Here is a 12,865-nt window from a genome sequence, read left to right as displayed (position 1 = left end):
TTAAACAAAACAAGAATATTATCGAATTAAAAAACAAAACAATATGGAAAATAATATGTAATGTGGAATAAATACAGAAATATGAGACGAAAAAAGACAAAAACTAAATAAACTAAACTAAACATAAAACTAAACTAAACTAAACATAAAAATAATTGAATTTAATAATTAAAAAACAAATTAATATGTAATTAAAAACTAAATGTTAATAAATTGTCCCTAATGATATTTTGATCGAAACAAAGAACAGGGATTCGTTCTTTGTAGCTCGCTTAAGATGATTTGGCAGATCCTGGATCTTTTAATCTTGATAACTGATCTCCGGCTAATTTGGTTCTTCAAACAAGTTTGTGAATCGATTAAAATGTCTGGATGAACTGATCTGAGATCGCTGCGTGTGTTGTAAAGGACAGATCTATCGATCCTCGAAATCATGATCAGCAAAGCAACGATTGGCTGACGGCACAGCAGCATGATGACGTCATCTGATTAATATTCAATTATCCATGTGAGCAAAATTACATTAAATTCATTGGAAACGGTTTGTTAAATATGACACGCAATAACTTTATACCTTGTTGTGGGCTGCATGATTGTCCCTTTCATGTGTCAAGAGCAGTTTATTTAGTTTTACAGTTAGAGCAGAGTTTCCTTATTATAGTACCCATAGTAGTATTATAGTAGCCGTTTTTTTAATTGGTGTAAAGAATACATGGATGTTTACAAAAGCATTTTGATATTGGTAAAGGTGTCTGCAACTTTTATGAAGCATCAAATCACCATCATATTAACTGTCAAAACATGTTTATGACTGCATAAATGTATTAATGCTTTTGAAAAGTCACATATTGTGCATTTCTATTATCACACACAAATTGTACTAAAGCGATCTAAAAAGTACATATCAATAAGTTTTCTCTTTGCACCACCAGGTAGCAGTCTTTGTACTTTCATTTTGTGGGGTGCAGATTGCATAAGTTTTAATAATATATAACTTTATTTATTTTATTAATAACTATAACTTTATATAGTTTTAAAAAAATTTGTATTTTCCCAAGTATATATAACTACTACTGTAAGAAAATATCAGAATCCGGTACATACTTTCTGTATTATCTTTGCTTGAACTGAGCCGATCTAATCTTGTTTATATGAATCAAACCTGCTTCCGACCAGGTTTGAGCTAGCAGAACAGTTGCTATGACAACAACTCTCAGATCAGTTTTGAAGAACGAAACGATCCTGGATTATGGTCAAATCAAATCGTCAATAACCAAATCCAGCTAACTGAGTAATCCACGTAAGAAGAACGGACCCTAGAACAAAACAGTAAAAAACTATATATATAAAAAAAAATTAACACTAAAAAAGCATGACAAATAGAAAATAAAGATCATAGAAGTGCCTAATAAAGTGCACACACAATGTGTAACCTCTATAGTTTAATTCTAGAACAAATGAAAGTGTTGTTTCCTTACCTTTATGTTGTTCTCAGCAGTCATGAGGGAGGCCTGTAGCTTGTGGGATTTCTCCCTGCTCTCTCTGGCCTCGTCCTGCACGCGCTGCAGTTCGCTGCGCAGCTTCCCCAGAGTTTTCTGCAACGCCGCCTCCTGCGCCTGGAACTCTTTGCGCAGCTCAGCCTCGGTCTTCTTCCAGGCCAGCAGGTTCTCAGCCGTCATCTGCTGCGTGCGCTTCATGGCCTCCAGCTCGCGCTCGTAGAAAGCCTGGGCTTTATTTAGCTTGGCCTCGTACTCCTCCACCAGACGCTTCTTGTCCTGTTTCAATTCCTCCACCCGCTCGTTCAGCGAATCCACCTCGGCTTTGTGAAGCTGGCCCAGTTTCTCCTGGTCTTTGCTGTAGTTTGCATTCTGGCTTTGGTGTGAACGAAGCAGTTCCTGAACCTGTAAAAGCAACATTTAGGGAAGGGCGTTCATGGTGGATATGAAAATTATATTTAATATGCACTGTAAAAAATGTCTGTGATTTCAACAGTAAAAAACTGTAAAAATGCTACAGTAAAAATCAGTAACCTGGTTAACAGTATGTTACCTTAATATATACAGCGAATAACTGTAAACCGACTTTCCCAGAAATCCCTGCATGGCACGTCACTTTTATACTTTTTTGTTGACATCAATATTGATCTTGTTAGTTGTTTCCCCATCAGTTATGTACATTAGAGATTTATATTACATCTGATGTTGATAAACAATGTTTGTTTTATGACTTTAATTTTATGCATGTTACCATGCTGGTGTTTAGTAGCTGTGTAATTGACACTGAGCACCTTCTATACAGCGATGCTTGTGGGAAAAGTTGTTTGTGATGAGCATTGGTTCATTATGTAGCCATCTCATCACCACCTGCATATGGCTGTGTTAACGTGTCTATCTGTGTAACAAAAGATATGTAGGTGTTGGTAATTCAAAATACAGACATATTACATCTATAAATTAATAAAATATGGTAGTTTACTGTAAAAATTAGAAATTAATTTTATGGTTTATACAGTATTTTAATGGTAAAATACTGGGAACCACAGCTGCCGTTTTTTTACTGTAAATTTTATGCATTTCTTTTTTACAGAGTGATGCATTTATAGCAAATATAAAGTTATTTGTTATTTGATCTGTAGTCATCAAGTTTATGAACTCTGAGCACTTAACATCAGTTTGACAATGAAGTGCTGTCCCTGAGAAAATGAGACTGTTAAGTCATTTGTAATGTATATAAAAAAAAATCAGTTTTAGAACATTTTTCTTTCTAAATATATTTGTAAATAATAGTAATAAATAATAGCAACTCTTTTGTTTTTAAACATTCATTTATTCATTTTCTGGTCGGCTTAGTCCCTTTATTAATCCGGGGTCGCCACAGCGGAACGAACCGCCAACTTATCCAGCAAGTTTTTACGCAGCGGATGCCCTTCCAGCCGCAACCCATCTCTGGGAAACATCCACACACACATTCACACACACACTCATACACTACGGACAATTTAGCCTACCCAATTTATCTGTACCACACATGTCTTTGGACTGTGGGGGAAACCGGAGCACCCGGAGGAAACCCACGCAAAGGCAGGGAGAACATGCAAACTCCACACAGAAACACCAAGTGAGCCGAGGTTCGACCCAGCGACCTTCTTGCTGTGAGGCGACAGCACTACCTACTGCGCCACTGCCTCGCCCTGTTTTTAAACAGTTAAAGATTAATAAACTAATAAATAAAAACGTACCAAATTCAGTCACCGATAAATAAGTCATAGGGCTCTATTTTAACGATCTATGAGCAAAGTCTAAAGCGCATGCTGAAAAAGTATCAAGGGCATGTCTGAATTTACTTTTGCTATTGTAAGGTTGGAAAAAAACACTGCGCAGTGGCACATGGTCTAACAGGGTTGTGCTTATTCTCTTGATGAGTTAAGGGTGTGTTTTGAGCATAACGGGCATTAAACCAATCAGAGTCTCTTCTCGCATTCCCTTTAAGAGTCAGTTGCATCGTGCCCTGGCACATTTGCTATTTACATGGCGGACTTTGTAAGTGGAAAAACTGAATGGAAAAACTAAACGCCTCACTAGCAAGAAAACAGTTTAACAGACCATCTGCACGAGGATAAAGAACGAGCTTCCTCTTTTCGGCCTCTTTACTTTCTTTTTACTTTCTTTTGCTCTTTACTTTACTCGTTTACATTTGTTACATTTACTTGTTTACATTTAATTTTGTTTGTTAAGCACATTTATGTTTCAAAACTATTTCTAAATTCAGTTCTAATTTCTATCAAACAAATAAATAACCAATAATAATGAAGTGTGGTCAAAAAAACTGAGTTATATCGAAACACATTTCAAACACTTCAAAGCCATGCGCTTTAGACTTTGTGCCTAGATCTTTAAAATAGACCACTGTTAGTATATTTATTACATTTCTTTCATTTACACTGTATATCTAGTTTGAAAGCATTATATTACAATAGTTATTAGTAATTAATTATAGAGCAACAGTCATTTTATTTTTAAAATGCTGACCAAATTGTAAAGCCAGATAAAAATCTTTTTGTTTATTTTTTGAAGTGCAGCGTAACAGCAGGAACAATACAAATGTAAACCGTCCACCCACCTCTTGCCGATGTCCGCTGCGCAGCTCCTCCAGAGCCTGTCGTTTCTCCTGCTCGAACTGAGACTGCAACTGTGCAAAGGATCTGAGCTTCTCCTCGAATGAGCGTCGCATTTCCTCCACCTCACGGGACATGCTTACCACGCGCTGTGTGTGCTGGGCCTCTGTGCACAGTTGCATGTCTTCCACCCGTTGACGGTATGTTTCGAACTCGTCCAAGGCCTGCCGCTTCATCCGCTCATGAAGCTCCATTGACTCCTCCAGAGACTGAATGCGCCGCTTCAGGTCCATCTCGTCGCTGATCTTGCTCTTGTACTGCATGATCTTCTCCCGAGTTTCTGAGAGGATCTGCTGCACCTCCTCCTCGTGGGCCTCCTTCAGGGTCTGGATGGCTGCTTCGTGCTCATCGTTCTTAGTGTTGAGGGCGTAGATCACCTGGAAACACAAGAGGATGGAGTTAATTTTTTTTTACCTACTTACGGCGCTGTTCATGCTGCTGCCGGTTGGGCTTGTATTGATTTGCCTCTGCATAGTCTAGCAGAGTTAAGCTGCGGTCACACTGCACTTTTCTCCCCATAGACTTCCATTCATACTTATGAATGTGTCACACCGGAAACGCAAGCTCGTGCGACAAGTTTCGCAGTTCGCTGCATTGCAAAGTTCAAGCTTAGTGAACTCTGACCTGTGAAATCACATCACTTGACAGTGTGAGTTTAATCAAAGATCAAAACATGACCTCTCTGTAAAGAAATGTAAAATATGGACCAATCACTCGCTTTTTAAAATGTCTGATCATCTTGTTTAATCCCACCCCTTTTCGTAGCGCCGTACAACAGAATTTCACAAACACGAACACTAGTTTGACCACAGCTAACATGAACAGCAAATGACAAGGAAAATTTGGAAAAAAGTGTGATAGGAGAGGATTCCCATCCTCTAAAGCATATGTACAGTTGAAGTCAGAATTATAAGCCCCCCTGAATTATTTGCGCCCTTGTTTATTTTTTCCCCAATTTCTGTTTAATGGAGGGAAGATTGTTTTAGCACACTTGTAAGCATAATAGTTTTAAAAACTTATTTCTAATAACTGATTTATTTTATTTTTGCCATGATGACAGTACATAATATTTTATTTGACATTTTTCAAGAAACTTCTATACAGCTTAAAGTGACATTTAAAGGCTTAACTAGGTTAATTAGGTGAACTACGCAGGTAAGGGTAATTAGGCAAGTTATTGTAAAACGATGGTTTGTTCAGTAGACAATAAAAAAATAGCTTAAAGGGGCTAATAATTTTGTCCCAAAATTTTTTTCAAAAAATAAATTTTTATTCTAGCCTAAGTAAAACAAATAAGACTTTTTCCAGAAGAAAAAATATTATCAGACATACTGTGAAAATGTCCTTGCTCTGTTAAAAATCATTTGGGAAATATTTAAAAAAGAAGAAAAAAATCAAAAGGGGGCTAATAATTCTGACTTCAACTGTATATATATATATATATATATATATATATATATATATATATATATATATATATATATATATATATATATATAAAATTACATTTGTTCCTGAGGCAATAAGGCTTTATAGGCTCACATTTTAGCAAGTTTTTAAATTTTTAATGTATGGGTCCTTTCTTATTGCTGTTGTTTTTTTAGGATTATTTATGATGTTATTATAAAGCATTCTGGTTTGTGTTTTTTATATTGCTTGTATGTGATTTGTATTTTTATGGTTTTGTTGTATCATGCTGCTACTGTTCTAATTTAATTGCCCTTGGTTGGATTAATGAAGTTGTAAACTTATTTTTTACAACTGGTAAAAGACTGAAGCCAAAGTGTGTGAAGAAGTTGGTAAAGGTGAATAGCTGAACTGTCATGGTTCGGTGGTCTTTTCTGCAGTTTAGTCTCTTATAAAGCTACATTACAGAGTGAAGGCAATGATTGTCAGAACTTGCTTCAGGATCATTAGATTCCTTCCCTGTGTACATCAGGCACTGAAATAATGAAAGGGCAGCCCAGAGTCCTGATAGGAACCTGATTGAAAATCTCTGGAAAATCTGTGCCAACAAAGTTACAGCAAAAAAACAACTACCAAAGAAGATATGATCAAGATTACACTTGTCGGCATCTAGCTCTCTGGAACTCTCACATGGTCTCCCGCTGAAGCTAAGCAGAGCTGCGCCCGGTCAGTACTTGGATGGGTGACCACATGGGAAAGCTAGGTAGCTGTTGGAAGTGATGTTAGTGAGGTCAGCAGGGGGCACTCAACCTGCGGACTGTGTGGGTCCTAACGTTAAGGGTATTTATGGGGGCTCTATACTGCTCAGTGTGCATCGTCTTTCAGGTGAGATGTTAAACTGAGGTCCCAACTCTCTAAGGTCATTAAAAATCCCAGAATGTCCTTCGAAAATAAGTAAGGGTTTAACCCCAGCATCCTGGCCAAATTTGCCAACTGGCCTCTGTTCATCATGGCCTTCCAACCATCCACATATGATAACTGGCTTTATCACTCTGTCTCCTACAGCTGGTGCAGTCTGGCGCAATATGGCTGTTGTCGCATCATCCAGGTGGATGCTGCCTGGTGGTGGATGTTTATTATGGTTTTATTCCAGTATTTATCTATTCTTTGTTTATCCGCTGTCTGCTTAGAAAAGTTTTCCCCCCAACCCGACTGTTCCTGCTGAATTAAGATAAGAAAGAAGAGCTGAACAGTCTCTCTTTGCTAAACCTTTATGATTACTGGAATAAATGTTAAAAATGTGTTGCCTTGGTAATCCAAGCATAAACAAAAGAAATAAATACGCTAAAACTGCTCTTAAAATTATTAAGATGTGTTGACAATTATTATCTGCACAATTGGTTGAGAGTGATGAGTCAAGATGTAAAACAGAAAAGAGAAAATTTAAATCTCACATTATTCAGAAAATTAAGTCCCTTACTACTCTAAATTAGTCAGGGTAAAGTGAGGCTTAAGTCATCCAATCAAAAGTTAGATAAAATGGTACAGTAGCTACATCATCTTTTAGAACTTTCTAGCCAACACAAGCTGACATACTTAAAGGTTGAGGTTAAGTAAACACTCTTTTGCTGATCTAGAGCATTTGCGCTCAATGCATTACAGAATGTAAAGCCACACAAGAGACCGACACACTTTAGCTTTCATTGACTGACCTTTAAATCCAGAAGATTTATGTCCTACTAAATATGGAAAATGTGGCTATAAAAGCTTTTCCATCAACATTTACAGGAAAACTTCCAGTGCCTTGCTAAACTTATTCTGCACTGCTTTCAAAGTCTACACTGGACAACTAAATATTTTACAAATTATTACAAAATTTTATATTACCACAAGCTGCATAGGCCTATCAATATACAGCAATATTCATGGCATGGGCTCTTTAAAAATATAAATAACAGAACAATTAAATACAAAAAGAACAATTTTCATTGCTTTATAGTTAAAACTTTACAACAATTTCTTGCTATTGATATAATATTTATCTATATGAGCAATATACTTTAAAATAATTAATTTTGTTAATTGTACAGTAATTGTCCATGTTAGTTCACATTGCATTATCTAATGCTAATGTTTAATTTTAGTAGCATAATAGTAAATATAATTGCCACTGAGGTTAACAAATGCTGTAAAAATATTGCTCATCATTAGTTCAGGTTAACTTATGTTAACTAATGGCCCCAATTCATCTTTATTACTATAGCACTTTTACAATGTAGATTGTGTCAAAGCAGCTTAACATAGAAGTTCTAGTAAATTGAAACTGTGTCAGTCCAGTTTTCAGAGTTGAAGTTCGGTTTAGTTCAGATCATTGTTTCACTGCTGAAAGACCAAACACTGAAGAGAAAATCCATCGATGCGTAGCTCCACAAGTCTCAAACCAAGCAAGCCAGTTGCAAAAGGCACTTTCTGTAGTGTGCTACACATATTTTTATATAAAGCCACATTGTAGAGTGAAGGCAGAAGTTTCTTCAGTCACATGAGGTTCCTTCCACTTCATCAGTCAGAAAAATAATGGAATGGCAGCCCAGAGTCCTGACCTGAACTTGATTGAAAATGTCTGGAAAATCCTTGCCAACAAAGTTACAGCAAAAACATCTATTGAAGAAGTTATGATGAAGTCAAGATTACACTTCATGCTATAATCATTGTGGCTTGGCTATCTTCCAAAACACTGTTTAGCTACCATGGTGCTGTATAGATAAGTGGTTACTAACAGGCAGACCGAGGTCTGGGTCCGGTCCCAGAAACCATCCTATATGGACTCAGACCTGCAGCCTATACAGGTCTGCAAAGCACTGTATTTTTTTTTTTAGTCCCGTTCCCACTTGGTTTTATTCCACAAATAATCACTATTTATTTATTTTTTGATTACCTGCTGTCTGCTTAGAAAAGGTTTCTTCCTGATCTGACTGTTCCTGCAAAATATTGGTTATCATTAGTTCAGGTTAACTTATGTTAACTAATGGCCCCTTTCTGTATTCAATTAATCTTTATTTCTATAACTCTTTTACAATGTAGATTGTGTCAAAAGCAGCTCAACATAGAAGTTCTAGTAAATCAACAACAATTTTCAGTGTTGTAGTTCAGTTTAGTTCAGGTCAGTGTGGTTTAATCTTTTCTGCTGAAAGTCCAAACACTGAAGAGGAAATCTATCGATGCTCAGCTCCACATGCGTCAAACCAAGCAAGCCAGTGACAATAGGCGACCTTTCTATAAACATATTTTTATATCACAATTATAAAACTAAATAAATAGATAAATAAAAAAGTATCCCCTACACTCAAAAAAAATCAAATAGGCATGTATTGGATTTACAAAATAAAAATTTGTCAGATTGAAAAGAACAAATCAAGTTTACGTATGTTAAATGATTAATTCATGTTATTTGAAACTGAATCAAAAAATAATCAATTGAATTTGATCAGAACATGTTGATTCAATGAGACTGAGACGCTTCAAATCTACAACTCTCACTCTGGAGAGTCACTTCGCGCATATCAGTAGGTGTCGGTAGTGCGTTTGGATGTCACCATACGAAAACAACAAGAAGAAGTATCACCGTGTGTTTTCGGCACAGTTTGGGAATTGGTTTTCCCAAGAGCTTGAATGTTATGCATGTTATGTTGTTGGCTATATGTTTCCTATACATTTTATACTTTTACATTTTGAATAGGAGTACCAAAGTGAAGAAAGCTGTTTAAACTCAATTGGAAAAAAAAAATGATGTTAACGTCCTACAGGTATTGCTTGGGGATCAGTTTTCTTAAGAGCCAAGGTTATTGTGTTGGCTAAATGTTTCTTATACATTTTATATTACATAATACAATTTTGGATATTATATAACATTTTGTATCAGAATATTAAAGAAGAAATTTGTTTAAATGTGTTTGGTGCCTGATAAAGGCTATAATAAAAGATATATATGTATAACATGTTTTCTGTCCTTTTTGTGTTGAATTACTTAATTTTTAATCTTGCTTCATAGTATTGTTATTTAAAAATGTAATTTAAACAACAATATTGAACAAGAAATTTACTAGCTGATTTAACAAGACATAATTTTGTTAATGTAAAGCTTTAGTGTTACATTGAGTAAATTAGAATCATTTTAATTAGAATAACACAATACAAACATTTTGAGTCAATTAGTTGCAAAGAAGTTAGACTGACATATTGAAACCATGTTTTATCTACAAATGTGCTTTGTGTTCATACAACATGTTCAAAGCAGTTCAGGTTTACTTGATTGGATTAGATGCATAAAGGGTGCCACGATTAAATCATGTTCATTCAACAATTTTTTTTTTTTGAGTGTACATTGACTACGCTTCTAAAACAAAATTACAGATAAATTAGCACCAAATTACTGTTGTTTTAAATTGCATGGTTTTTTAAATCAACAAACTATGATAATAAAAGAAATACTAAAGAAATATATTTTTATTATACTATCTTCCTACTTTTTGAGAAACTGTAATTATTCCAATGCAATTCCATCTAAAAAAAAATATGTTAGAATATTTGTTTTAATTTAGCTGTTTCCCTGCAATCTGTGACCTTATTAGAATAGAAAAATGACCCATTTTTCTTTTGGTTGCAACCCACCAGCTGCATAGGACTAGTCAACAAAGATTAATTATTAACAAGATACATTATTTAGTTTTATTATAGCTTGAAAGTGTTTGTTAATGCATCAAACTAATAACAAACAGCCGAAACTGTGCACAAAGTCTAGAGACACATGTTTTGAAATTTTAATTCCCTTAGTAACTAGGGAGAAAGCTTAAAAGTCTCCAAAAAAGGAATCTGAGATTGCCTTTGGACTGTTCATAGACACATTTTGCTATTTTAATACTCCACAAACTGATGAAAGTTAGGTTATGCAGAAATAATTTACAACAATCTTTTACAGTCTGGTAAATGTTACTCTGAGTCCTGGGATTTTAAAGAGGCATTAAGATGCTTTGGAATGTTTTTTTCCTCCTTTATGTAAAGTGTCTGTCTGTGAATGAATGATTGTTTAACATAGTTACAAAACCCATAGTCTAACAAACAACATCTATTTTATCCTAAATAGAATACTGATGCAGACATGCATAAAATGCATCAACTCAAGTCCAGATATTTCAGCAAACTGGTGGAAATATTCACAGAATGCAGCCAAAAAGCATTTGCAAAGAAAAAAAGACAAAGCTTTTATGAACTATATTGTTGTTGCCATGTTGTAAACACTAGTTGCATCCTAAGTACTATAAATTATACACTATGGGACATTTTTTCCAGGTGCTCCGGTTTCCCCCACAGTCCAAAGACATGTGGCATTATTGAAGTGGATGAACTAAATTGACCGTAGTGTGTGTGTGCATGTATGAATCTGAGAATGTATGGGTGTTTCCCAGTACTGGTTTGCGGCTAGAAGGGCATACGCTGCGTAAAACATATGTTGGAATTGTTGGCTATTCATTCCTCTGTGGCAACCCATGGTAAATAAGCCAAAGGAAAATGAATGAATGAATGAATGAATGAACTATGGCACATTTACACTAAATTTAGAGCACGAGTCTTCCCATCCAGAACACTAACATTGTTTTACTTGAAAAAAGTTAATTTTAGTTTTCCAGTCAATGTTTAACAGTTGCCAAATTAGTAAAATAACTGACCAGACTACCAAATTCTACCTGTCATGTAGAGTTGTCAAAGGTATCAACTTCGGTACCAATTGGTAATGAAATTTGAAAACATCCATTTTCCACTTATATTTGAGTGCTGTTGAGCGCTGTTCTTAAACACTGATTAGTCTAAAACTACTGACTGGTCGTTGTGTTCACATGCTCAGCAGATTTGACTGTGATTGGCCATGAAGGTCATCAATTTAGGGGTGGCACAGTAGCTCAGAGGATAGCACTATCGCCTCACAGCAAAATGGTTGCAGGTTTTGAATTCTGGATCAGGAAGCATTTCTGGAGTTTGCATGTTCTCAATGTCCATGTATATGTGTTTGCACTTGGTGAACAGCGGTAAACGCCATACCGATAACAATCACTGTCATATCTGTTGAGCACATGAACACATTAAGAATGTAGGTAATCAAAGTTTTTAAAATTTCAGTACCAATTCTTTTGACATCCCTCCAAGTACAACCACATTTTTTACACCAGAATTACGCATGAATTACGTAGGAGAATTGTACTGTGATTTGGACGTCCACTGATACAGAAAAACCAACACCATTCTTTCTGTAAATGTTAGTGCACTGTAAAACTCAAAAAGTTAAGGTAACTTAAACTATTTGAGGAAACCGATTGCAACAAACCATTTAAGTTAAAAAACTAACCCTCATGAGTACTGTGAACTTAATCCATTTGAGTAATGAAGCAATTTGAGCACCGTAAAACCCATTAAATGAAGAGCACTCAAACCAATTGAGTACTGTACAACCCAGTAAGTTAAAACAACTCAAACCATTTGAGGAAACCGATTGCTTCAAACCACTTGAGTTAAAAAAACTAATCTATATGGGTACTGTGAACTTACTCCATTTAAGTTGAAGTAATGAGGTATTTAATTAACTCATTACCTTCAAGACTGAGTTTAAAACTCTTTGCAAATGAGTGGAATGAACTTAACAGTTAACTACACTCATTTCAATTGATACATTTGACTGTTGGGTTTTACAGTGTGTCTACAATTGCCTCAGAAGCCTTGGAACCTGAAACTAGCCATTACGACAAGATGTGTTAGATATTCTGATTCTGACCTATGCTTAAGGTTTTTGACCAATCACAATCACGCACTGAATCAGCTAGCCATTCAAATCCGATTCCTAGAGAATCTAAATCTTTGAATGAAGGGGCTTTGTACAACCTGGAAATCAGTCTGCACTTTTCAGACTGACTTGTAATAGAGGTGTTACAACAATGTAAACCATATAATGTGTATGCAGCCAATCGTGGAATAAACCACTTTATTTCTCATTTTTAAATATTGCATGATAAGCCCTTGAATCAAAACCCTTCATTCGCAAAAAATAAAAATAAATTAATTATTTATGTTTATGCTCACCTAAGGTGGTTTAGGACTAGTGCAGTCAATATGAATGATAGGAGATTAAAACGCATTATAAATTCTGATTTAGCAAACACTTGACCAATCAACTGTAGTCATAATGCTTGTCTTGTTTACTGTTGGTTACTAGGTTACCAATACTACAGTGAGCCACTC

At 35.5% G+C, this 12,865-nt stretch overlaps 1 protein-coding gene across 4 annotated transcripts in view; it reads right to left on the bottom strand.

Moving 5' to 3' along the window:
* fam184ab (family with sequence similarity 184 member Ab) overlaps positions 1 to 12,865 on the bottom strand; it is a 254,481-nt gene that overhangs the window by 158,187 nt on the left and 83,429 nt on the right. For all 4 annotated transcript variants that reach the window (XR_015518906.1, XR_015518907.1, XM_087298716.1 and 1 more), the window contains exons 2-3: positions 4,120 to 4,551; positions 1,479 to 1,901 (exon numbers count right to left, since the gene is read on the bottom strand). Coding sequence is in view for 2 of the 4 variants with exons in the window: in XM_087298716.1 (XP_087154842.1) it covers positions 1,479 to 1,901; positions 4,120 to 4,551 (855 nt within the window). In the remaining 2 variants the exon portion in view is untranslated. The remainder of the gene's footprint in view (positions 1 to 1,478; positions 1,902 to 4,119; positions 4,552 to 12,865) is intronic.

This window comes from Danio rerio, chromosome 20, assembly GCF_052040795.2.
Source record: "Danio rerio strain M-AB ecotype USA chromosome 20, GRCz13ab, whole genome shotgun sequence".
Taxonomy (NCBI): domain Eukaryota; kingdom Metazoa; phylum Chordata; class Actinopteri; order Cypriniformes; family Danionidae; genus Danio; species Danio rerio.
The sequence above is the reverse complement of the archived record's forward strand: the minus strand, read 5'-3'. Positions and strand labels throughout refer to the sequence as shown.